Here is a 27,552-nt window from a genome sequence, read left to right as displayed (position 1 = left end):
TCTTGGTACCATATTAACCGATTCCATGCGAACCAAAACGCTATTCGAAAATGGGTTTAGTGTTTCAGCTCAATGATACTTTAATATAAACTGCAAATGTATGGAGGTACATGTGCATGTCTTATTGTGTTCGCTCGTAGAATAATTTTATTAATATGTTAATGATGTCAAAATTGTTGATTGGATGGATATGCAGCGAGTGCCATAATTCCTCTGACCGCATAAAAGTTCGCGTTTGGGATGAAGACAATGACCTTAAATCGAAACTTCGTCAAAAATTGACTCGAGAATCAGACGATTTTTTGGGACAAACCATAATTGAAGTTCGTACGCTCTCCGGGGAAATGGATGTTTGGTATAATTTAGAAAAACGAACGGATAAGTCAGCAGTTTCAGGTGCAATTAGACTTCACATATCCGTTGAAATAAAGGGTGAAGAAAAGGTTGCTCCATACCATGTCCAATATACATGTCTGCACGAGAACCTGTTTCATTATCTGTGTGAAGAAAATAGCGGAATGGTAAGTTTCTTACGAATCCTTTTTGTCTTTTAGATAAATACGTACATATTTATATGTATATAAATTTATCATTGTAGGTTAAATTGCCAACGCAAAAGGGTGACGATGCATGGAAACTCTATTTCGATGAGATCCCCGAGGAAATTGTCGATGAGTTTTCAATGCGCTACGGTATCGAAAATATCTATCAAGGAATGACGCATTTTCATTGCCTTTCTGCGAAGTATCTTTGCCCTGGTGTACCCGCCGTGATGAGCACACTGTTGGCCAACATCAATGCGTATTACGCTCATACCACAGCTTCTTCTGCTGTCTCTGCTAGTGATCGGTTTGCAGCTAGCAATTTTGGGGTACATATATATTAAAAGGTCATATCGTAGACAAATTATATTCGTGTCGCTCATTTCAGAAAGAGAAATTTGTCAAATTGTTGGACCAACTACATAATTCTCTCAGAATTGACCTGTCGATGTATAGAAATAACTTTCCTGCCTCGAGTCCTGAAAAGTTAATGGACCTTAAGTCTACTGTCGATCTACTGACCAGCATAACATTTTTCCGCATGAAGGTATGTGTTTCAATTAGAATTTGATATCAAATTACGAATATAATCACCAAGGTACAAGAGTTGTCCAGCCCACCGAGAGCGAGTACTGTTGTTAAAGATTGTGTGAAGGCTTGTCTAAGATCCACGTATCAATTCCTGTTTGAAAACTGCTACGAACTTTACAACAGAGAGTTCCAGGTAAGAGTCGATTTATGTTGTTTTTTCCGAACCTATTCATTCTTTCCATCTTAGGTGGATCCAAACGAAGCAAAGCGTGCTCCAGACGACCATGAGCCAAAACTGGACAGCGTAGACTTCTGGCACAAGCTAATTGCACTTATTGTATCGGTCATCGATGAGGACAAAAACAGCTATGGCACTGTGCTAAATCAATTTCCCCAGGAACTTAATATTGGACAGGTAAGATTAACAGTGCATGTGCTATATGTCAACCCAATAATCCTACTTATTAAATTTTGTTTTTTATACCCGGTACTCATAGAGTTTCCGCCACCATACGTATATTCTTGATCAGTAAGAATAACGGCTTCCGCACAACAGATTTTTAAATTATATTGTACTAGCGCAATAATAATAAGTTTAAACTTTTTCATAAAATATATACAAAATCCATACATTAATAATACAAATAAATTAAGTAAGTGTCCTTTCAAAATTAAAATATGTATATTTTTGAACGATTTTAGCTGTCTGCATCGTCAATGTGGCATCTTTTTGCTGTGGACATGAAGTACGCATTGGAGGAGCACGAACAACATCGTCTCTGCAAGTCTTCGGCGTACATGAATCTCCATTTTCGCGTTAAATGGCTGTATAGCAACTATGTCAAGGAGGTTCCGCCCTACAAAGGAGCCGTACCTGACTATCCAGCATGGTTCGAGCCTTTTGTGATGCAGTGGTTAAATGAGAACGATGATGTTTCATTGGAATACCTTCACGGGGCGTTCAATCGGGATAAAAAGGACGGGGTAAGCATACAAGGGCTAAGTTAGATAAGAAGCATGCTTTTTAAAGTTTCTTTTTGTTATTAAATTAAATATTATTTATTTACTTGTGCTCCGGCGGGAGGATCTTGTACTGTACTGTGCTATTTATATTTTTTATCATCATCGTCTGTCCATTTCGAACCGAACAACTGTTATTTCACTGTTAAATGTCTGTCCGAACTAAGCCGTCTAGTCAACTCGAAGATGGGCTTCTATGCAAATGTTGTATGTAGCTGTTCATGATTGAATATAATTTTACCAAATTTGTATACTAAATCTTTTGGCGTGCCGAAGCCAAAGGTTTAACAGGCTTATCCCTAAAATATAAAATATAAATATATGTTATCCTTTTTTAATTTATTAATCGTAAACCACTCACTTTTTTCATTGCGCCCTAATGGTACAGTTTACGAAGAGCAGCGAGCACGCTTTGTTTTCAAATTCGGTAGTCGACGTTTTCACGCAATTGACGCAATGTTTCGATGTTGTTAGCAAGCTCGAGTGTCCTGATCCAGAAATTTGGAAACGTTACATGAGGCGTTTTGCTAAAACAATCGTAAAAGTGCTAATAGCCTATGCAGATATTGTGAAAATTGAGTTTCCAGAGCATATGAGGGATGAAAGAATTGTGAGTACTAAAAATTTACGACCTAACGAGCTTCTTCGAGTTAGGAAACTCATTAGATCGGAATTTTTAATAAATTTACTCTTGATTCGCCCTTATTCTGCTGTTTTCTTGTCTGCCTCTCCTCCATATTCAAAATTTTACACTATAAATAGGCCTGCATACTTATGAACAACATACAGCAATTAAGAGTACAGTTGGAGAAAATGTTTGAGTCTATGGGTGGGGATAAGCTGGAAGAGGACGCAGCCAATATACTAAAAGAGCTTCAACAGAATCTTAATTCTGCACTGGACGATTTGGCCTCACAGTTTGCCATTAGGTATGTTATAGCATTCTAATACTGTATTGTTGCTACATTTCTACCAATTGCTTCAGTTTGGAGCCTCGAATAACTCAGTCGGTGCGTGAACTAGGTGACATGCTGCTGTCTATTAAAGGAGGCTGTGGAAATCTGACAGCTGGTAACCAAGCCGCACAGCGTAACGCTGTCGCCGTTGAGGCCGATGACGTTTTGAGGCCGCTTATGGACTTGCTTGATGGTTCATTGACACTTTATGCGCAGTCTTGTGAAAAGACGGTACTAAAACGACTTTTAAAAGAACTCTGGAAAATCGTAATGCGAATATTGGAAAAAACTATTGTTTTGCCACCAATGACTGATAAAACTGTAAGCATTGCATCCCGTTCATTCTAATGAATCTCTTCTAAACTCATTTCCAATTAGATGATGTTTAAGCATCTTACTGACAATGCAAAAAACCTTGCATCCAACGCAAAAATAGAAGATATGGGTCGTTTGTTTAAGTCTCATATGGCTGGAAAACAGGATGTTAAAAGTGCGCTTAGCGGTGTCATGGACATATCAAAGGAAGTGGAAAAAAATTTATCGCCTAAACAATGTGCTGTACTCGATGTTGCCTTAGATACTATAAAACAATATTTCCACGCCGGTGGCAATGGACTGAAAAAGACGTTTCTTGAGAAATCTTCAGAGCTTCAAAGTCTACGATACGCACTCAGTTTGTATACGCAAATGACCGACACACTTATCAAAACCTTTATATCTAGTCAAGTTCACGAAGGTAAGTCATTGTTTGGTTTTACCGATACTTTTGATACTTAAAAGAGATTTTTTGCTGAGATAGAACTAATTTTTCACCAAAAGAAAGCATCACATCTTCTTTGCAAGTTTAAAAATCTAGTATACACAATTTCTTATATATAACATTTTTTATTATTCTGATTTCATTGTGTAACCGGTTAATAATCTTTACTACATAAATATATTTAAACTGACATTTCATTGTGTAGTTGATCCTGAAAATGCAGAGGAAAGTGTCGGCGAAATTTCAGTACAAATAGACTTATTTTCCCACCCAGGCACAGGTGAACACAAGGTGAATGTGAAAGGTAAATAACTAAATGTAAGATTCTATATTTGAACACTTCTTACACAAATATTTGTATTTCTTCGCGTAGTGGTGGCTGCTAATGATCTGAAATGGCAAATACCATCTGGAATGTTCCGACCATTTGTTGAGATCAACTTGATTGGGCCGCATCTACAGGAAAAGAAGAGGAAGTTTGCAACCAAGTCAAAGTCAAATAACTGGTCGCCTAAATACAATGAATCATTTAGCTTGTAAGCGCTTTTAAATCAGTTGATCAACAATTTTGTAACTTTGTCTATAACACTAGCGCTATTGGTAATGAGGAACAGCTGGACTTTTTCGAGTTGCATATTTGCGTTAAGGACTATTGTTTTGCCCGTGATGATCGACTTGTCGGCGTGGCAGTTATCCCGCTCAAAGACATATCGGAAAAGGTTTTCATAATGCGTTACAATATATATATAAATACATGATTGTATTAAATATCCAAACTATTACTCTTTTTAGGGATCTGTCGCCTGTTGGTTACCTTTGCAGAGACGCATAGAAATGGACGAGACGGGTTGGACAATTTTACGGATTCTATCACAACGTAATAATGATGAAGTCGCCAAGGAATTTGTTAAGCTGAAATCAGAAATACGTCAGGAACCAACAGTGGGTACTTAAGTATCCAGACTGGCTAAGAATCAACTCTACACATATAAATACAAACATATATACATACATCTCTATAAATGAACCTTATAATAATAATTTCCTTAGTTTAAAGAAGTCCATATAATTTCGTAAAACTACAGAAATACAGAACATAATAATACCTGCATACCTATCAATCGCAAATATAACCCATCATATACAAGAAAATACATTACAAATATAAATATTTCTCTAAATGATATGATATTATAAGTGATCGTTATTGAATTATCTATCGAATTCACAAAAATTACATACAACAAATGGAAATAGTACGAGCGTACAAGAACAGTTCAACTGCATTTTATTTACTCTGTGGCATACAAAATGTACTTAACATTTCTGCAGACCGAAATTATGTTTTAAACCTAAAAAACCAGCATACACTACATACATACATTCACGTACATTATATGTATATATATACCTATGAGACTCCACAACGCCACTCACTGTCGTTCCCCTAACCTCAGAAACCAACATCACTCAAATATTTAAATTAGACTTTGTTATCAGATGACATAATTTATGTTATGTTAGAATAAAAGAAAGAAGAGAAAAGAAATATAAAAAAAAATTACACTTTGCAGCCAATGCTGATTCAATTCGATGGCCAAATACATACATACATGTATGTTTTGATATAAAAATGTTGTTTGAGAGTTGTTGAGGGGTGTAGAGCGAAACTGAGCAGGGGACGGAGCCCACTACCCTATACATATATATAACATATATATTTATGACAATGCGGCAAATCTGCTGATATAAATACATATGTGTTAACAACTGTTAATGGCTTCATAATCATCTGTACATTTGAATTACACTCACACGCACATTCCTATTTATGTAAATAAGTACCTGTATAAATATAAATTGGTAATTCTGAAATATTTGTTAAAGATACTTCACATGCACAAAAAGTCCATGTGAATCATTATTTTTTTCTATTGTAATAAAAGAGGTATTAACGAAAGCATTGCAATAAATATCTAACTTGCCTAATTTCAATAGTTTAAACATTTTTATTTACCTTAATTGCACGAGTTTGGTCGATTTGGACCGATAATTTCTTGTATTTTAAAAAAGAACAATTTTGCATTTTAAGATACATTTTCTTAAAAAGAGTATCCGGAATCCACCGAGTATCCGGTGTCGCCTTCTCAGGAATGCTCCTTTCCTCCATGTCCTTGCAGCTGCGATAGTATTTAGCATGGCTTTTCGGTCGATGAAGTGTTCTCTCTGGTTGGAAATAGGAACCTCCTAGAAACGTCGAGCGCAGGGGCGACACTGAGTGCAGGTCATGGGCCAACTTCGACAAAGTCTTGGATTGTTGGCTTAAGAAACCCGAGGATTTTGCATTAGCAAAGACCACCGTATACTATTTTTTACCAGGCAACTCGCTGGTAACTGGGTTAACACCTGCATCTGCGCTGGATAGCTTCTTGAAACCGCTTTTTAATCGATGGTTTGCAGACACATAACCGACTACTTATAGTCTCTCAGCCGTTTACGTTGGACCTCAGCCTAGTCCGTTCTTTGTTTCTCCGCCGGCTTCTCCACGCCAGGGCGATGTAAAATTGGACTAAACTATAATTTGGGCTCCGTGACATTTGCATGGATCTATCCTCGAGCTAGCAGCCAAGCAATTCACCACTACGTCGAATTTCCTGCAGTAATTTAAAATCGATGGCGGGCAGCCTGGACTGCAGACTTCTAGCAGCGCATTTTTAACATCCTTAGAAGTCATTCAGCCAGGACGCGGTTTTCACTTTCGCATAAATTATCCAGTTACTTTTGAAAACGCCAAAAATAGTGATCTCGTTTTCACAAAACGCATTTCATCGCCGAAATGAAAAGTTAACGGCTTTTTATACAACAAACCAAATCATAACTGTAAAAGGTACACAACAGATGACTGATTGATGTTTTTTACTGTTTGTTGTTACATTTAACAGGGCAATTTAGGTTATGCCTTCTACTCATATTTTAAGTGGATAAAGCTACATATGTACATACATCGACCTGTAAGCTTTTGTTCGGTTTTGCATCAGTCCGCTCGTGCGGACCTCAGCATAGGTCAAGTGAACGACGTGCGTAGGAGATTGAATTAATTTTCTTGCAAACGTCAGTTTCTTGGGTAAATTTTGAAGCCGTGAGACCGCGGGCACTTTCTTGACGTCACGGTAACGTGTCTCTAACGTCTCATCGCTTCCATTTGGTGTGGGTAAGTAGAGAGACTTTGAGTGAGTTTGTGTGCCAGATAAGTTACCAACGAATTTTATATTTTATATCCAAAGAGTATATTGACTAGTGAGTTGGGCAAAGCGTAAAGTTAATAGCCAAAATATACGTAAATACAGAAGTAAATAAGATTTGAATTCGAAGCTTCTGCGAATTTGGGTCAAGAAAAATGTGTACGACTCGCGAAAGGCATTTCGCGGGACTCATGAAGAGTTCCTTAATTATATGGATATACAGTATTGACAATAATATCAAACACCCTTCCCATCCGGATGGCCCCCAACTATTTTTCCAAGTCATTCAACGAGCCGCAGTAATGTCCCCGGGGCCGTGCCTGCTGCCGGGGACGTCTTTAGCTACAGCAGCGGAACACGCGGACAACGCCGCCAAGAAGCGAAAAGACGTTCTGTTACGCGCATATTACGAGTAAAAAAGTGTATTTCTTGCCAGCGTTCCGTTAACCAAATTGGCCTGCGTCAGCTGTTAGCACGAAAGCTCATAGTTTTGTTGCTATGACCAAATATTTCATTTTGAAAACGGGAAAATCTTGCCTTTTGTAAAATCCGGAGAAAGTGAAAACCGGAGCCTGCCTGATAACAAATTTTTTTCTTATCGCTCCTCAACTTTGGCTGCACCAAAACAAACCAAGCCAAGAGAGGGGAGTGTGGAATAATATGACACACTTGATTAAATCATAATTAAATCGTCTATACAAATTAAAATACTTTGGGTGGCAACCCAGTCAGCTGTTTACACCATTGATTTCGCCTACTCCTTAGTTTACGAATTTTCGTTTTTAGTTAGTTTAGTTTCGTTCGAGTTTTATATATTTTCTACGCCTAAAACAGTCACAGATATTAATTACACAAGTCCACCTCGCTTTTAGGAATACCATTAATGGGCTCAGAATAATGAAAAAATAAAATGTGGCAAGAGTCTCTATTATATCACAAGCCGACAGCAAATATACACCGATTTTCATACCCTAGGGAAACGGATGTTATAGAATTGAGAAAATTCTATATCTCTATCTCTATCAGGATCGATATAAATATATACAAGATACTAATAAAATACATAAATATAAACATAAACATATCAATTTGAGAAAAGGTCTTTATAAATTACGTTTTATCTTCATAGAAAATTAACGAAATATTTGTTCAAGCCTTGTTTTAGTCAAAATACAATAAAAGCAAGGACTAAAAATCTAACCAATTTTGTAGAAATTTTTGTTTTGACCTATTTCGCTAAACCCGTTTTTTTTTTTGGTTGACCTATTTCGCTAAAGCCTTTTTTATGCAAAATGCAATAATAGAAATTATTTAAAGTAAGCCAGTCAAATAGAAAATTTATTTATTAATCGTATAAAATTATGGGAGCATGGCAAAGGACCTGCAGGACCTGTATCCGTTTATAGTTAGATTTTGCAGCAATACCCCAAGTCTGCAAACCGTAGAGCCAGATCGGGGCTACACAGTGTACATAAACCGCTCTTTTTGCTGACATGGTGCTTCTTCTGTTAATCAGCCACCGCAGTTGCTGCATTCTTTGCCCACATTTACGAGCCGTAGCGTTCAGGTGTGGACCAAATATGAGACGCTTATCAAGGGTGATTCCGAGATATTTTGCTTGCTCTGGTTGGTCCAAAGTTATGCCTTCAAACTTTATGGGTGAGGTGTGGTCTATGGCCGCTTTCAGGGTGAAGCATGGATTGGTGGTCTTCAGTGGATTGACTTTTAAATTCCATCTCCTTCACCAAGCTTCCAAGGAGTGGACGCACTCTGGAGTCCATCTGCTGTCTCAAGGCGGCATTTGGAGCTGTATAGCAGTGATATATCGTCCGCGTAAGTGGCAAGAAGAGCCTTACGGGGAACCTCCATATGGTGCTCGCTTGGGTAGTTCTATCTAAATTGAGCAATTGGAACGATACTCGTTTGCTTAGGCTACTGTTGTTTGAGCAAAAGGGCCTTGTGCGTCTGCCTACAGTGGCTTCAAATGACGGTAAATCCAGATGGCACAGGGTACTCCTAAAAACAACCGATGTTTCACGGCTATTCCGTGTGTGATTGTTATTTCAAAATGGCAATCACAAAATCGGCTCAATTTCACAATAAAGTTAATTTACCGCTCTGTTACCGATCATTTTCTTGTACATTTTGTTGAACTTTTTTACTTAAACCTTGCTTTAAACACAGTCCAATAGCAAGGAGTCCCTAAACTACGCAGATCTTGTAGAAATTCGAGTTCAAGCTAAGTTAAATAAATAATTGTTTTTTATATCGGGTATCTTATATGGTGGCAAGGCTGATTGCTGAGCGATCTTTAAATATCAAAACCAAAAAAAAGCAGACCTGCCTGCCAGCATTTGAACGTTGAACTATTTATATGCGATCGTGCTACTTTTAAAACAGGTAACCATGCGCTTCCATCTTCTCAGCCCTAACTTCAAATTTTCTTGGCTCAAGCAGTCTTGCACCGCTAAATTTAAGCAGTAGGTGTCGTTTTTGAAGAATGTCACATGCCTTAAACATGGCATGCGCATTGTCAGTTACAATAACACCCACTTAACCAGAACCTTTTGTAATGAGTTGGCTAAAGGGATCTTCAAGTTTTTCGGTTGACACCACTGCACTTTTCAAAATCAAAGTAGAGAAGGGGAAGCGACCTATAAGAGCTCGATAGTATCATGAATAGTAGCAAAACCATCAATACTATCGATAGTGCCATCGATGGTTTGACAACTCTAAATCAAAATAACTAATTCATTTTGCTGCATTATCTTGGAGAGAAATGGCTTTCGCCATCATTGTGAAACGTTCTCTGCGCTCCGGGTTGCAGCTAGTTACAATAACACCTAGACCCTTTCGCAATGAGTTGGCTTAAGTTGACACCACTGCACTTTTCAAAATCAAAGTAGATAAAAGCTCGATGGAGTCACCATAAGCTAGATTGAAAAAAATAAGCTAGAATAAGCTAAAAATAAAAAAAAAGTTTAAAAATAAGCTAGCCATAAACACACATATCAAAATAATGGATACTTTAATTTTGTCGATAAACTTTTCTTGTGTAATTTTTATTCGACAGCCGTAATTCGCACAACTTGGCCCAAATTTTTGCTTTATAAGAGCTGCAGTACGATTTTGTGGGGTCAGTTGGCACATTGCGTAGACACTCCTTAAATTCATAAAAATTTAACCAGAAATTGTGGAAATTTTGATTATAAGACGTTTCGGCATTTTTTCATATGTGAATGTGCAATACTGTAGTGTGACTAAAATCAAAGACTATACAATGCATGTTGCAAGATGTTGCATGAGGAACAAATTCTTTTTCATTTGACACTTCATGGTACGGGCGCGCAGGTCTATTACTTCAATTCTCTTTTACGCTACCTTCGCCTCCGAAATGCTACTCGGCTTCGTCAATGCCTCGGTCAGCGTCGAGTCGGTGTGTATGTATGAGTGCTTTAGATAAATTTAATGTACGCATCTAATAGAGAATTTTCCAATCGAATTTTCAAGATAGTTTCAGTTTAGAAGATATAAGCACTCAAAGTTTAACATTTTTTCAACGTACAAATATTTATTGAACTCATATTCACTAACTAATTTAGCAAGCTGAGACGGCCAAAGGTCCCACTGTGCCGCTCCAAAGACATCGGCGATTCGCGACCACCGCTTCGACGGTGCTGAGGCTCGAGAGTCCAGAATTGCGGTAGAGACGAAGTACAGGCGAAAAGGGAATTGAAACCCCGCGCTCTCCCTCGTGCCTTTTGGGTTCTAATGTTAGTACCCGCCATAGAAAAGCTTTTTGGTCGCTCATGCAACATCTTGGTATTGTATAGTCTTTGCTAAAATTTATCAACGAAAAATTACTATACATGTATGCACAATATAATGTACCAAAATACGAACAAGAAATATGATTTTTATCAGTTTTCTCGTTAAAAATTTAAAAATATTACAATAAAATAAAAAAACATAAATTTGTTTGAACCAAATATTTTAAGCTAAATGAACTTTTAAATAAGCATTTCAAATATTTCTCAATCTATTTGGTTTTAAAATAAGCCAAATCTAGCTTAAAATAAGCTAAAATGGCAGCACTGAGTATCATGAATAATAGCGAAACCATCGATATGCCTGCCGATATGCCGATAGTGCCATCGTTGCTTTCTTCCCTTTGGTGGTAATTCGTGTGTATGTAAGTAAAATCATTTAACAAATAATTCGGGCCGCCTGGTGTTTCTGAATTGTTATATCATTGTTATATCGAAATCATTTGAATATAACCTAGACAAGTATTTCCTTGATATTATCTTAACAAATTATCAATGCATGTTGCGTATGCCCACATATCTATGTACATATGTATACTCACGTACATATGAATGTATGTACATATATACATGTATGTTGACTGCCTATTTTGAGGTGATTCCTTTAAAATATTACTTTGTTTTGTACATTACTGTAAAATCTATTTTATGTTTGCCTGTATGTACATACATATGTTATAACTAATGATTTTGTTTAGATCACTGGGACTAAAGTGGAATTTTGTGAAAACACATGCTGAAATATTACATATATACGTATTTAAGTCTTGATATGTCGTTCAAAATGTAAAATTTTGTGTGCATGTGTGATTTTTTTTCTTCAATTTTACGTTCGTGTGCGAGACTTAAGTTCCCTTTTTAGGTTAGGTTGCGTTGCTCGGAACTATTTATTTGTTATTTTCTTCTTTTAGTTCGATAATACATGATCTTGCTTCTATACACACATACGCAATGCAATCTGATCATACTGAAAACTGATCAAATAAAAAAACATAAAAGTGAATTTTCCATTAACGATCAGAATTAATACGAAGATCAGTAATCAGTAATAAAGTGGAATCGTTGTTAGATATTGTAATTACATACATGATTTGTTTGTCAAACTCGAACTAAATTTAGTTTACTCTTTTATTCGCTTAGCTTCAGCAAAATATAAAGGAAACAAGAGGCTACTGAAAATGACAGATTCTATGAAGTTCGGTCCTGAATGGTTGCGCAATATGTCAGCGGAGCCTTCAGGATCTTCCAGTAGCAATAACGGTGGAGGAACCAATAGCTCTCTGGCAACGCACAGCCTTAGCAACAACACGACAGCAGCTTCCTCTCGCAATATGTTTCCAGAGTACCGGTATGGACGTGAAGAAATGCTGTCATTGTTTGATCGGCACTGTTTGTTGCCGCAGATTTTACCTTCGTTTAAGAAGCTTTTTGTGGACAAAGTTCAGTATCCGCTGGCCCTGACGCCAAGCACTGAAGAGGATAACAATCAAACTGGGAGTAGCGTAAGTGCAATTTTTCCCGTTCCCATAACAATGTTAAATTGATGATCCTACCAACAGTCTCGTCCAGCCTGGTTGCAGCGCTCGACGGGTGGATTTGGAACAGCTCCGCGTGGCACTGGACGTGGTGGAACAGTCGATCGGGGCCGAATGCGCGGAAAATCAGTTTATCATCCTATATATCAGCGCCCTGGTGGTTTATACGACGAAGGTCTATCAGCTATGTCCATCAAGGTAAGAGAATGATGCAGAATCATTGGGTGGGTGGCGATTCTGAGAGAGTACGAGGATATGAAGAAAATTATTCTCCTAGACTGAACGAAATTGGAACGAGCGAAATGGAACAGGTGATTCAGTGGCTGTTAGCACATCACTTGGCAATGCGGGAGGCCTGGACTGGAACGGGACACCTAGTTCGAGTCCCAGAAAAGAGTTCTCAAGTCATCATCGGAACATGGAAAACTGGCGGCGAAGTCGAAACGAAGATGGATCTGGAGACGGCCCGATTACAAGCAATAACCTTTCTGGATCGGATGTTGCCGGATGGAGAAGCAGTGGCGGTGGAGGAAGTACCAATACTAGCTTTGTGGCCAACACGCACCGCTGGGGTCAGTTATCAGTACTTATACCTTTAATATATATTGTTTTTATACCCTTGCAGAGGTAATTATCCTTATTACACTTGTAGGGCTCTAGAAAGTTTCGCAAAGCTCTCATTGGCTGACAATTTTTGTTGCTGTTTTTATCCACCAAGAAGTGTCATAAAGTACATCAAAAGTGAATTATTATGTTAGGCGGGTGTTGTCCACCATTCATACAAATGCAATAAGTCGTCGTTCAATTTCAATTCAGTGGCAAATGCATTTATTTGATAAGATTTAGTGAAATTCCGCAATGGATCAAATGAATTTTGATTTCTACTGTTGCATTTTAAATCTAATTTTGTATATTCAGCCAGTCTCCGTTTTTCACATTCACTAAAGTTTTTCGATTTACTTTTGAATACACATAAATTGGTGCTCCCGTTCTCATTCGTTGACGAAATGAAAAGTAAACGGTTTTTTATACAACGACATTCCATTAATTGCAAAAGGAAAAATAGATGACTTATTGGTGCATTAACATAAACTTGACACCTATATAAGGGTAATTTAACTTTTGCTTTCTTTATATTGCTTATATAATTTTATTTTAACTCAACCTCAAATTTGGCTCGAAAAAAATTGGCCAGGAAAACATTTTTGTTTTGGGGCAAACAGCAAAAATATGTGAAATATGTGAAAACGTAATCCGCAAAAGTAAATGAAAAACGGACCCTGCCTGATTGTATGTATTTATGTGGTCATATGGTCATGTATTTATACATATGTATTTATGTCCCCGTAACGGCGACGACTAATGGTTTACTTATCTGCAAGTATTTGAATTACATTTTATTATTTTTTAGTTTTAGTATTATTTAGTGGAATATCCCGCAAGGGTATATTTATCTACATTTAGATTTTACATAGATTACATTACATTAATTTGGAATATTGCGTTTCAGGTCGGTCTACTAGTTGGCGTGACGAGGACTCCAACTTGGATGGATTAGCCAGTATACAGCGCTCTATTTCGACGGTTGGGACTGTAGATATTGATCGTGAGCGAGGAGGAAGCATCAAGACAGGAGCGGGATTGGCTGCTGCTTCAGTCCGTCAGCCGGGCGCTAAAAACTCTCAATTGTGGTCTGGCAGCAATATTGGCGGTGGTGATACCGAAGACAATCTTCCTGAGTGGGCTATGGAGAATCCATCTGAATTAGGTGGCACCTTTGATTCGAGTGGCGCTTTTCACGGTGATGCCGATCTACAAAAGGCCAAGGCTGCAGCTGGAGAAAAGGACTCCAACGATGCGGTAAACTCTGCTGCTTCAAACTCCGGCAACAACTTATCTCAGACTGGGAGCAGGAATCACACTGACGGAGACATTGATGGCGATAAGGACTTCGAAGGGAAGATAGAAACGCACCCAATGAAATTCTCGGACTTGAATGAAAGCTGTCAATCTCCAAAAGACCCAACAGCCTCAATTGGTGAAGCTGTCCACGGAGATATATCGGATAGAATTAAAGAAGTGGCCGATGAGGTGGAGAAACTGATAATGGACGATGATAATAGAGTAACCCACAATCATAGAGAACCACAAATAGATAGCGGCCGGTTCGCAAGTACAATGCCTGGTCTAGCAGAGATTGAAATGAGCATTAAGTCGAACACTGTGGGCGACGCTGCTCTGCTTCAACAACAGCATCCGCATCCTCCGCATCATGCCATACCTATTGCAGTTCCGATTTCGGTTCCCAATTCAAGCATTGCCCATCCATCACATCAGCATCCGAGTTTACCTTTTCCGGACCAGTTGGCTATGCAACATCACCACCAACTGCACCACCAACACCATTTGACAATGCTTCCTACATCGCAGATGATGAATTCGAATCCTAATGAGTTGTGGTTCTACCGGGATCCTCAGTCTAATGTTCAGGGACCGTTCAGTGCCATGGAGATGACGGAATGGTATCGGGCCGGGTACTTTAATGAAAACCTCTTTGTGCGCCGCTTCTCCGACAGTAGATTTAGGCCATTGGGTGAGCTAATAAAGCTTTGCCACGGCAACATGCCGTTCTCGCACAGCCATTTGCTGCCTTCACCGATGGACTTGGACAATCTTCCCATTGGACAAATGCCAGCCGCACTTCCTGTGCCACTTCCACTTACGCCGCGCAAGCCATCGTCAGCTGCGCTCTCCCTCTCGTTGGGCGAACAGCAATTGCAGCAACAACTGCAAAGAGAAGAGCTCAAAGCCAATGTGACCGCCGCTGCAGACTCGCTGAGCGCCGCCATTAAAGGAAATCTGGGCGGAAATGGCTTGGACGCAACATCGCATATGCTGACAATGCGATTCCAGATGCTGCAGGATCAGTACTTGCAGCACCAGGAGTACCAAATAGTCAATGAGCTGTCCAAAAACGAGTGCTTTCAGCGCCTCTCTGCTGTCGATCGGGAGTCGGTAGTACGGCGCAAGGTTCAGTTGCTCGTTCTACCAGAGTACTTGAGCAGCCTAAGCGGGCTGAGTAACTCGCTGGCTGTACTAAATCCGGCAGCCGGGAGCCAGTTGTACCATGTGATAGCTGAGCAGGGTAAAAAGGATCAGCAGCAGCTGTTTGCCAATAGCACAGACCAGCAGCGGCCACTAGGCAATCTACTGGAAGCAAACAACTTTATACACAACGCAAAGCTAATGCATCAGCAGGCACAGCAGGTTCAGGCTGTTTCGCAGCGGCCTGCGGACCAGGTAGCGTTGCCTGGATCGGCTGCTGAGCCGAATAAGCTTGATGATATACATGTCAGCGATCTGGATATGCTAAATGAATATAACTTGCGTATGCTGCTGCGAGGACAGCCCACCGTTGGGCATCCGCAGCCTCCGATACAAACTCCTGGAAGTGACAATCCCACTGGTGGGGATTTCATGACCGAGTCACGAATGCTGGCAGCGCAGAACCTGATGATTCCAATGTGGCTGCCTGCTCAACAGCAAGCACCGAATCCGAACCAGAACCCGCAATGGTCTGGAATGGCAAACGCAAAGGTCACTCTGTGGGACGTGGCCACTTTGGAAGAAGAGCAGAGCCAACAACAGCAGCAACTACTAGCTCAACAGCAGCAACAGAAATTCATGGCAGGAGCAGTGCAAGCACCAGGTGCTGGTGCAGCAGCAGCCCTTGTAACTCCCCCAGTGGATAATTTGGGCGCTTGTTCCCAGGCTACTGACAATCAAGACAATCATTTAAAGGAGTCGCTCAGTCCAAAGCCAACACAGACTGCGATTGCGGATGTGGAACCACTCAAGGATCAACATCCATCACAGCCTCAGGCTCATGTCAAGCCAACTAATAAACAGAACTTGGCTGCTAGACCGCCGCAGCAGTCGGCACCGACAAAGTTTATTAATGAGGAAGAGCGGCGGCGGGAGCTAGCTGAGGAAAAGCGCCGACTCAAGGAAGAGCGCAAGCGTCAAGAGGAGAAACGCCGTGCCCTGCAGGTGGAAGAAGAAAAAACTCGACAATCGCAAGAAGAAAAGGAACGACAACTGCAAATACAAGGTCAGCGTCGGAAGGCATTACTAGGTAGCGCACAAGCCCCAGTTCAAGGTACAGCAACAGGTGTGTAATATTGTATATTTATTTATTTATTTATATAGAAAGATGTTAGAGTTAAAACTAATCTAGCTTATTTAATGATAGCGCTGGTTACTATGACCTTCGGCTATGTTGCTATTATGTTACATTATGCTTATTATTTTATATTTATTATATGTGAGATGTATTACATGGGTTTTATATTAGAGTTAGATTAATGGATATAAATTGGTTTCTTTTAGATAGTTTATGATTAGGTCGATTTCAGATTTAGTTGGGTTAGAAAGAAATGTGAGCGGGGATTATTGTTAGCGAAGATTTTGAAACGTATGTCTGTGAGTTGTGAGGATGGGCAGTCTTTGAGTAGGTGTTCTATAGTTATTGGAACGTTATTAAGGCAATGCGTACAAGTATTAATTTTGGTAGGATCTAGGTAATGTTGGTGAGCTATTCTTGTATGTCCTAGTCTTAGTCTAATTATTTTTGTTTTTTTATCCTTGATGTGGTGTTTTGGTCTAGTCTTTTGGTGAATTTGTCGGCTGTTATTTGGTTGGGATTGATAAATTGATACCAGTTCTATGTTTGTTCGAGTTTTATAAGTTTGTCTTCAAGCATTTTTGTCTTGAGGTGTTTGAGGATATAGAGTCTGAATATATCATTTATTTCCCGCGCATAGATTTAACAATTTGTATTGCCTCGAATATGGCTATGATTTCGGCAGAGTAAATTGATGAAAGCCCACTGATGTAGTAAGCCCACTTTTAAGGTGTTTTTTTCCGTTGTGATTGCAAATGATGTGGCACTTATGGTTTTTGATCCATCCGTAAACAGAAATGTGTGATCATTAAATTGGTTTTTGATAATACGAAAGTGTTGTTGGTATATAGAGTCGTGTGTATTATTTTTGTTTAGTTTGTCAAGTTCGGTATTTATGGTATTTGGTTGGAATTTCCAGAAAGGTAGCTTAGTTTTTATCTCGGGTTTTACGAGAAGGCTTATGTTTTGTTTTTTGCAATGTTGTAGGGAGTAAGGTATTTTGTTTTTAAACTGTATTCGGATTGAGATGTTGTGAAGTGGTGAGTTGTTTGGAAAATAGAGGTTTTTTATTAGTTTGGCTTGTGGAAAGTCACGTCGATCTGCAACTGTGTTTATGTTAGCTTCCATTAAAAGATTTGTAATCGGGATTGTCCTAAATGCTCCCAAAGCTATCCTTACTGCACAGTTTAGGATGGTTTTAATTTTTTTAAGGCGAGTTATTGAGGAATTGCCGTAAAATACTAGTCCGTAGTCAATTTTAAACACTATTATTGCTTTTGTGATTGATATTAGTGTATGCGTAGTGCAATTGAACTTGTTACTGGAGAGACATTTTATTATATTCATTTTGTTGGAGAGAGAGTTAGCTAAGTCTTCTATGTGTCTAGTCCATTTATATTTTGAATCGAATGTGAGTCCTAATATTTTTAAGTGGCCTACACTCGGTATGTTTAGGTTTCTTGTTGCTATTGTGCATTTAAAGTTATGTTTACGAACACCATTCGTAGATTTTTTGGAATAGGTCGTCGAGATTTAAATTTTCTTGGGTTTGGTTTTCTTTAAATTTGATAATAATATGAAAATCATCTGCATAGGCTGTTAATGTGAGATTTCGTTGGATAGTAACGAGCTTTGCTAGTTTATTATATGCTATTAAGAATAAAATAACTGATATCGGTGATCCCTGGGGCATTCCGTTATGCAGAAAAGTGCTCGATAGGTTGTTTGCGATGCGACATTTGATTTTTCTCTTTTATTGTATTGTATTGTATGTTTGTAGTAAAAAACCACCACAACCTCTTGGCTATGATTTTATCTAGAACTTTTGCGAAGCAAGAGTTTAGAGAAATCGGGCGGTATGAGGTTATTGATGTTTTGATGCAACCGGGTTTAGCTATTGGTATAACAAGACCTATTTTGTAAGTTTGGGGTATATAGTTATTAAGTATGTTATTGTAGTGTTTTAAAATTCTATCTTTAACTGCTGGGGATGTATTTGCAATCATTGGGTAGGAGATTCCATCAATACCTGGTGAATGATCCTTTAAGCTTGAGAGTGCGGAGGAAAGTTCTATTGATGTGTGGTGATTATATTTTCTGAGCAGATTACGATGGAGGATAGTTTTGATATTTGGAAATTGAATATTTGTTGTTAGTGAACATGGGTGAGAAGTTGGAATCTTTGGACTGATCGGACCAGTATTCAGCAAATGAATTGGCAATGGAGGGGTTATCTGAAGTTGGCTGTAAAGTGGTCGGATGGATAATTGTATGGATGTTTTTCATATTATTGAATCCACAAAAGCGTCTTATATTTGACTAGGTTTGACTTGTCTATGTTTGTGGTTGGATTTCTGAAGTAAAAGTGACTTATTTTTGGCAGATATAATTTCTTTTTTAAATTTGCCTCTGCTTTTCGAAATCTAATGATGTTTGTAGTTTTAATGTGTTTTTTTAGTTTGTTCCATGCTTGTTTTCTTTCGTTATTGAGAGTTTGCAGTCCATTGTTCCACCACGGAACGTTTCTGGAATGATTTTAAATTGATGTTTGTGGGATGGTAAGATGGGCGCTTTGTAGTAGAATTTTATTTAGACATGATGAAGAATCATCATATTGATATTGTTTGAGGGCGAATTTTTTATTTTAATGTAGTCAGTTTTGTCCTTAAATGCATCCCAGTTGGCTGAGTTAATTTTGAAGATTGGGTTGTTTTGCGTTTTATTCTGTTTGTTTGTGAAAGAGTGTAATGAGGATAGGGAAATGGTCACTTCCGTGAAGGTCATCGATGATTTTCCAGTTAGCGTATAAGTCTCGAGAGCAAAATGATAGGTCGATATGTGTGTATTGTGTGTGGTGAAGTGTGTGGGGGATTGGTCGTTTAAGAGTATAAAGTTGGTGTTATTTAGGAATTTGGCTACTGTATTGCCTCTTACGTTATTTTTTGGTGAGCCCCAAAGCTCCAACTGTGGAAATCACCTAAAATAAGTGAGCTTGAGTTATTTCTGAGAACATTGTGTAGGTTACTTTCGTTAAAATTTCGGCTTGGCGATATGTATGCAGAAATTATTTTGAATTTTTTCTTCGATTCAACTTCAATAGCAGTTACATCGAAGTCAGTTTGTAAATGTATTTTATTTGATTGGACTGAGTTGTGTGTGGAGACTGCTGCTCCCCCAAAATTGGGTGAGTAGTTTTTAGCGTAAAGTTGATGGGAATGGGTATATTGTGAGTATTAAACAATTATATGCGGTTGGTATTGCTTAATAATAATTTGTAATTCATTGTAGTTGTTTATGTAGCCTCGAAGGTTCCATTCGATCATTGTAAGAGTCATTTTTGTAAGTTTTTGTCTCTTGAGTGCTGATTATTTGGATTGTTTTTACTTGATGTGTTAGTTTTAGTCGGATTCTATTTCCATTGAGCAGTTGTTGCTACTCAAGGCGTCAGTATTGGGGTTTTTCTGTCTTGTTTTTTTGTTGCTTGAGCTTTTTAATTTGTCCGCAGCCTTTATTGCTGCTAATCTGCGCTTAGAGGTAGTCAGTCGTAGAATTTTTACATTGTTGTTTATGTTTTTATGGGAATTTGTTAGGGTGTTCAACTTACTGTCTATTTCTGAGTCGATATCAGATTACGATACGGTTTTGCGTTTGGATGTGGATGCTTGCTGGGGGTGTTGTTGTTGTTGTGATGTTGTGTGTTGTTGTTGTGATGCTGTGTATTGTTGTTGGGATTGCGTAGAGGCCTGTGTGGTTTTGGTGACTGAAGAGAATGAGTGGGGTGTATTATCTGTGTTTCATGTCCGTAGCATTGAGAGGGCTGTTTTGTTGTCGCATTTGTTTGTGGCTTTCATTGCTTGGAGTTATGTGTGTTCGAAGAGTGCTGGTCGTTATTGCAGTTAATGCAGTGCTGGGCTTTGTTACATTTCTCTTGTGTGGTCGTGTCAATGTGGAAGTCCTCTCCGCAATTAAAGCAAAGTTGTTTGTTTTTGCAAATTTTTGGAGGTGTCCTAACTGGAAGCAATTGTTGCATTTCTTTGGATGTGGTATATATTGTCTGGGGTTGGTATCCAATCATTATGTACTCCGGTAGGGTTAGTAGGTTGAATGTTATTATGCAAACGCCAGTCTCTTTAAGAGATCCGTTTTCCCTTTGAGTAGTTAAGAGAGTTGTGTATTATGTCCTCTGATGGCTAACTCAAAAGTTACGTCCATAGAGAGATTCTACCACCAAGCTCTACCGCCTATCCTCTACCTCTGTGTTGTTTTGGGAGGTGGTGGCTTTCTAACAATTTAAAACCGTCTTCCGTGGGCATTGGAAAATGTTCTGTTGTTGCGCTGCCGCTACACGTAGACCCGGGTGGAAAACCATTTTTGCCGAAAGCTATATTTTTCGAGACTACCGATAGCGGTAGCGGACTAAACTTGATTGTTTTAAAGTCATTACTATTTGCTACCTAATTGGATTTTTGGCCTGAATAGTTAATCATTTTTTAAATTTTTTACAAGAAAACTGGGCACATGCTTCAGTTTTAAGCGGAACAATTGGCACGCTTTGCTTAATCTTACTTTTATAGAGCTTTTTGTGTTGATATTTCCTAGGAATAGCAGCATCTGCAGTGAGCACCAAGCATGTCGTTGCCAAGCCGGGGGATTTACAAGCATCTACTCGTTCGGCTGCTACATCAATTGCGCCATGGTCACTTCGATCGCCGAAAGCCAACAGCGCCGCGCCTGGACTGGCTGAGATACAAAAGGCAGAAAGGAGAGAACGACGCGCGGATCAGCAGCGACAGCAGGAACAGTTGGACAAACAAATGCGTGCCTCTGCAGCAGCTGCAGCCGAGGCGAACGATGCTCTTTTAAAGTGGCAGGCAGCACCCGCTCCGGCGCCCGTTATGAGCCTGGCTGATATTCAAGCAGAGGAGGCCAAGCGGTTGGCCAACGAGCTCATGGAACAGCAAAGGCGTCGCGAAGTAGAACAGCAACAGGCTGCCATAGCATCAAATGTGGGTGGCACGTGTGGCCTGTCCAACATCTGGGGAACTGCCAATAAGGCTTGGAATGCATCCACCTCTTCTTCGCTTTCATTGTCAACAGGTACTCGTCTATGGGATGATCCCAGTTCCCCGTCGGTCAATCAAATTATTTTGCAACCGTCTGCCAGTGCCAGTGGCGCTGGACCAATCACTGCTGCGGCGGTTCTAGTCGCTGGTCTGCATTTGGCGGAAAAACATAGCATACACGCACAGCCAAAATCGACAACTGTCTTAGAATCACCGCGGAATTTGCGGAAGAGCCAGACCTTGCCGAGCATGCAGAATGTGACAAAAACGACCAAAGCTGTTGGTGGACAGCTTCAGGAGAAGAACAAAACGAGTCAGGTAAGGCCGAATCCCAAAGCGGCACCTACGGCGGCAGAAGAAAAGGACAAGGATAGAAAATCGATTGGTAAGGGGTCCATAGACCAGGCCAGCAATAAAGTTAATGAATATGAAAACGAGTTTACTAGCTGGTGTATGAGAAGCTTGGACAATATGACCGCCAAAGTGGATGGTAAATAGATATTTTCAGCGATGGGTTTATCACTAAATCTTAACATTTGTATCATACTTGCAGTACCCACGTTTGTTGCATTTTTGCAGGACTTAGAGGCACCATATGAAGTGAAGGACTATGTGCGCATATACCTTGGTACGCACACGATACGTATATAAATAACGTACAATTGCATTTATTTGTCAAATTAGAAATCAATAGAGCTTGCAAAGTTATAGATTTAGTTAAAATATCTGCCGAAAATCCCGTTTCCAGATCCCTAGCATAAGTCAGACCGAGTTGATAACAATTATTTACATATATCTTTGCCGAATACTGTTTGCTTTTAAGCTATCTAGCGGAAACAGATTGTTTATGTCGCTATTATTTGTTGATCTCACTTGGGCGCTTTGCGTCTAACGAAACGAGGCTATAAAAAGCTGTAGTTTCAAACCGGACAAATCAGTTAGGATAGAAACAGACGGACGAATAGTCGCTCTTGTCCGTCTTATCCGTTGTTATCCTGATTAATGCGTCACGTCATCAAACGTATAAATGGCATGGATATCCACATTATTAGTGGGCAATTTTGTTGCGAAATAATGCACCCAAATAAATAACTTCTGAAAATAGGACCATACCATAGAACAAAATATATTTTTTATTGGAAAAGTAGAAAAATCATTAAAAAGGGTGTACAAAATCCAATTTTGAGTCATATCTTCAGGTATATCCACTCCATCGACACGAATCAAAAATCCTGCGAAAGGTCTAACAATTCTGTTTTTAAATTATAAATTGTAGTGGATATTACCGCTTGAGATTTCGAATTTTTAAAATGAATTTTTAAAAATGATTTGGGGGTGTTTTGCAAGTTTTATGTTACAAATCTAGTTATCCAGAGCTACAAACCCATTTTTTCTTCGTGCAAAGTACATTCCAAGGGTTGCATTTTGTCTTTATTGTTATTAATTAATTTTCTTATGAATTATTTATTGTATTACGGTTATTTAATACAATAAATAATTAATAATTAATCACGGTCTAATATAACAAAAACTTTCAGGCGACGGAAAAGAATCTTCGGACTTTGCCAAACAATTTTTGGAGCGGCGCAGTAAATACAAGAGTTTGCAGCGTGCTCAAAACGCGCACAATGATGATATGTGCAAGCCCGCTCCGGCTATAACACCATCAGGGAACGATAATACCGAAAGCAAGGTTGGTACAATTTTTTGACTCTTCCTTATATCGTTGACAACGTTCCGTCCACAGAACAAGCAGAAGAAAGTCAAGAAGAACAAAATGACTAAGTTGGACGCACGAATTCTCGGTTTTTCGGTAACCGCTGCTGAGGGTCGCATTAATGTTGGCGTTCGGGACTATGTCGACGGACCATAACCACTCCGAAAGCGGCAACGACAACCTCAAGTTTTTTATATAATGAGAAACCCTATTAAATATAGATTTGAATTGAAGGCCGGCTAATAATTGGACTTAACCGTTGTTCAAAATAAATCCGTATATACATGTGTAACTAACATTCGTGTACCCTAATACATACATATGTGCATACGTTACTAAAGGTGAGCGGATGGGTCTATTGATTTGATTAGATTGATGAAAAAATTCAGGTAACCCTTGGTCTTGGTCGAGGTACAATTTTATTTGAAATGTAAATAATTATTTATTCAAAAACATGCTCCAAAGCCAAATTTTACACAATTTCAGTCGACTTATGCGAGCAACAGACTAACTTCCTGGAATCAAATTGAATCGAATCTTACGTTTTCGATGTTGAGAAACACATATTCAATACATTTTCTATAACTTAGAAAAAATTGTGAAAGCCCTCACAATAAGTAAAGACTACCAATTCAGTCAAATGTCCCCTTATATGGGACGGATTATTTGTATTACTTTCCTAACAGTTTACTTATCACTCGTTATTTAAAGAAGGTATGCGTGTTCTGTAACCGCTTTAAGGCGTATGGCCTTAAATATGTATTTGTAATTTTTGAATAAAAAGTAAACAACAAATTTGTACGAATAAAAGCATTGCAAATTATCTGTAAATAAAACTAGTGTACGATAATGAAAATCAATTTCGAATTTAATGTACCCCTTTACTCTTCAAACCGCGGGTATAAAAACTGAAGATACATAACGCTAAAACTTACGGGACAAATGAAAAAGGTATTTTCTAATTGCCATTTCTTATAGTTCGGTAATTGTGCTGTGCGGTTATTTTATTGAGCTTGTAGTTTGCGATTTCAAGATTTTAGGGGTGGTAATTTGGCAAATACATATGTACAAATATGGAAACAGATACAGAAAGATATATGTATGTATGTAAAGTTAATTGCCAAGTCAGTGCAAACGGTATGGTCAGTCAGCTTGAGCTTTGAGCTAATGATTTATGTAATTTATACAATACATGTTATGTGTTGTTTAAGTCATTAAAATCATTAAGTCATTAAAATCAGTCAAACCGTTTGGGAGACTTTTATAAATGTATTCGATTTTAGCCCTTTTATTTCGCTCCAGACTCCTGTATATCCTGTAAAAAATCAATCTGTCCGAATAGTGATGCAAAAAATAGAGGAAGACATATCATGCGGCACAAAATAAAAATAATATTTATATAAAATAATAATATAAAAGAGAAAAAAAATGTAAATTCGTCAATAGAATATAATTGCGGAACAGGCAATTCAATAGCATTTTGTTAGCGATACTCAAAAAGATAATAGGGTTATATTCGATTTGTGGGGAAGTGGATGTGTGTAACACCCAGAAACAAGCCTTTCTGACCCCATAAAGTATTTATATTATTGATCAGCATCAATAGCCGAGTCGATAGAGCCATGTTTGTCTGTCCGTCTGTCCTGTTTGACGTCTAGTTCTCAGAGAGTGTAAGAGCTACAGCAACGAAATTTTGTATCCAGACTCCTTCCGCCCCCACAAAGGACAAAAATATGCTGCATTCACAACTTTGATGATACGAGAGAACGCAGAATCATAGAGACTATATCTTCCAGACTGTAGAATCTGAATCTGATCGGATCATTATAGGCATACGGAAGAAATTAAATTTCAGTGTCTACGTAGCGTGTCCACGCCGCTTACTCATTTTTTGTCTAATCGACATTGGCTTAATCTAGTAAAATGGAAAAATCTACGAAACGGTAGAGAATATTCTTCAACAGTTTGTTTATTTTAAAATAGGATTAATTAAGGTTTCCACTGAGTATTTACACAATAAATTTACTCTTTAGTGTTTTTTAAATTGAATTAAGTACCGGTCGCGAACGTACGATTTTTCGATCTGCTTTTTTTTCCTTATCTCCTCACATCCTCTCATATCTTTATACTTCATATTTACAAATAACTTATTTGGCTCTTAAGAGAGACGTTGAGGAAATACTTTTATTAAGAATCAACTTTCTTATAGGAGAGAATATTAAAGGATAAAATGATTATTCGAATAACGAAAAAGAGGTCTAATGAAATTATATTCCAATATAAAAATGATATGCCGAAATATAATTTCGGGATGAATGTATATGAAATATATTCCATGGAAATGCAGGACTATGAATAATTGTGTAATTTTAACACTTGTTTGATTTCTATTATAAGAAATACATTTTTGGATATAAACTATGACACCTCTTGTATTGGGTCATATGAGTGTTATGCGTCATATGGTATCTCAGTGTATAATTGGTATAATTGTGGTATAATTTCGGTCGGATGTTAGCCTCTCGAATAGAAAACCAAATTCTATTTGTGAGGCTAACAGGCCCAAGCGATCTGGAGAGGTTTTACTCGCTAGCGACTGCCTACTCCTATCCATCCTAATCTTACTACTCTAGCACTGTATTTGCCTTCTTCTCATTTATGCCATGTTTAATATTCTTATTGTTGAATAGCTACTAGTACATACATTGACATTTTGTTGACACAAGACTGCGCTCCTTTAACCAAGATGTTAGGAACGAGGATTAATAGTTAGCAAGATTCAGATGTATAACCAATAACCATAAATTCTTCCAGTAAAATCAGTTTCTGACGTTTCAGTTCTCAGGAATAGCTATAACGTTTATCCGCTGTTTCAAACGTTTGAGAACTATAATAAGGCTGCGATACCAATATATTTAAACATATTTAACACAATCCCGTTAAAGGGAAACCAGATTTTGCCAATATCTTGCAAGAGGCACCAAAAAGTTGTTCTATGGCGGAGATTTCCATGATGCCCCGCGACAATGATGCGGGGTTTCAACTTGTTTTTCACCTATGTTTCGTTTCTAATCGGGCCCGCTGCCAACTCGGCGCCGTTTGTTCGTCAATGCCTTGGGCAGTTGACACGGTCCTTAGAATCTAACAATAATATACACAGACTTTCACAATTTAAGTACCAGTAACCCGCCAAGAAAAATAGTACTACATTTAAAATATTATTGGTAATAAACTCAACCCGTTCAACAAAATTACAATTTTTTACAACAATCTACAAATGCAACCACTACAACATATAAAATAAGTTTTATTCGGTACCCGTTTTTTTGTGTCTGATACTGGTGTAATTAGAGCTGGTATTCTACTATGTGTGGGTTGTGTGTGGACGGAATAAGTCCGAATAATAATAATAATAATTATACAAATGAAAGTGAATATGTTTAAAGTTAAGTATAATTAAGGAGCGTGCCGCCTTGCGACCTAACAATGGAGATCGGTGATGATAAACAACTCATAGGAGATGCATGTAGATATGTATAGGTTGGGGGATCAAAAAAAAAAAAACAACATATAAATATGTGTAAAATTATAATAGTTATCACATCTTTGAGCTTACAAAAATTGTATTTCGCATTTCGTTTGAAGATCGCTCTAAAATAAACTGCCATATACCCTATTAGTTTAGCTTAGTGGGCTCATCTGAAATTCTTTCAGGGGAAGTAAGACAAGGGTGGAAGTACCATAGAATAGAAATGCACAATACTTCCAGTTCTCCTGCCCTGCTTTTGTTTCGTTCCCGGCGGCAATGATGGTAACATGCTGGCTGCTGCCTTTGTTGCTGCCTGTTATTATTTGGTCGTTGTTGAGTGCATTTTGAACACTCGAAACTGTATACTTTGCGAAATCCAATAAACAAATTAACGACTTTTGTCCTTTTCCACTTGAATGAAAAGTAATACAACACAGAATCAAGCTTTCAAATGTGGAATTAATGCGAAACAGTACTGAATTTATGTACACTCTTTCTATAGTTATTCTGAGTCAGCAACATAGAAGTTATTACTGTGAAACTGTGGGTATTCATATATCCCTTAAGTGATGTGTTTTTATATATACTTATACATTTTTTATTAAACTAAATACGCAGTTGGAGCTAAATCTGTTAGCTCTGGTACG

General features: G+C 38.4%; 2 protein-coding genes and 1 long non-coding RNA gene across 12 annotated transcripts in view; 2 read left to right on the top strand and 1 right to left on the bottom strand.

Moving 5' to 3' along the window:
- unc-13 overlaps positions 1 to 5,804 on the top strand; it is a 31,852-nt gene extending 26,048 nt beyond the window's left edge. For 8 of the 10 annotated variants that reach the window (XM_033381341.1, XM_033381345.1, XM_033381343.1 and 5 more), the window contains 14 exons: positions 197 to 521; positions 599 to 871; positions 931 to 1,089; positions 1,141 to 1,266; positions 1,321 to 1,488; positions 1,776 to 2,057; positions 2,482 to 2,703; positions 2,856 to 3,022; positions 3,079 to 3,370; positions 3,428 to 3,785; positions 4,015 to 4,113; positions 4,183 to 4,345; positions 4,402 to 4,528; positions 4,602 to 4,763. In XM_033381341.1, coding sequence (XP_033237232.1) covers positions 197 to 521; positions 599 to 871; positions 931 to 1,089; positions 1,141 to 1,266; positions 1,321 to 1,488; positions 1,776 to 2,057; positions 2,482 to 2,703; positions 2,856 to 3,022; positions 3,079 to 3,370; positions 3,428 to 3,785; positions 4,015 to 4,113; positions 4,183 to 4,345; positions 4,402 to 4,528; positions 4,602 to 4,763 — 2,923 coding nt within the window. Of the gene's footprint in view, positions 1 to 196; positions 522 to 598; positions 872 to 930; positions 1,090 to 1,140; positions 1,267 to 1,320; positions 1,489 to 1,775; positions 2,058 to 2,481; positions 2,704 to 2,855; positions 3,023 to 3,078; positions 3,371 to 3,427; positions 3,786 to 4,014; positions 4,114 to 4,182; positions 4,346 to 4,401; positions 4,529 to 4,601 lie in introns of those variants that run through there. The other 2 variants (XM_033381338.1, XR_004469647.1) reach the window with 2 other exon arrangements.
- Positions 2,184 to 2,547, bottom strand: LOC117184346 (uncharacterized). The gene is made up of 2 exons (XR_004469649.1): positions 2,455 to 2,547; positions 2,184 to 2,392 (listed from the first exon to the last, which is right to left on the bottom strand). It is a non-coding gene; the product is annotated as an uncharacterized lncRNA (long non-coding RNA).
- A 5,331-nt stretch (positions 5,805 to 11,135) lies between the features above and the next one.
- On the top strand, positions 11,136 to 23,721 carry Gyf (GIGYF family protein Gyf). Its single transcript, XM_015188920.2, has 9 exons — positions 11,136 to 11,243; positions 12,019 to 12,380; positions 12,438 to 12,611; positions 12,691 to 12,985; positions 13,924 to 16,584; positions 21,196 to 22,149; positions 22,213 to 22,287; positions 23,198 to 23,352; positions 23,407 to 23,721. The coding sequence occupies exons 2-9, from the start codon at positions 12,057 to 12,059 to the stop codon at positions 23,530 to 23,532; spliced, it is 4,764 nt and encodes a 1,587-aa protein (XP_015044406.1). The 5' UTR covers positions 11,136 to 11,243; positions 12,019 to 12,056; the 3' UTR covers positions 23,533 to 23,721.
- The last annotated feature ends 3,831 nt before the right edge of the window (positions 23,722 to 27,552 follow it).

The sequence above is a fragment of the Drosophila pseudoobscura genome, chromosome 5, assembly GCF_009870125.1.
Source record: "Drosophila pseudoobscura strain MV-25-SWS-2005 chromosome 5, UCI_Dpse_MV25, whole genome shotgun sequence".
NCBI lineage: Eukaryota > Metazoa > Arthropoda > Insecta > Diptera > Drosophilidae > Drosophila > Drosophila pseudoobscura.
Note: the sequence above shows the minus strand (reverse complement) of the source record. Positions and strands in the feature narration are given on the sequence as shown.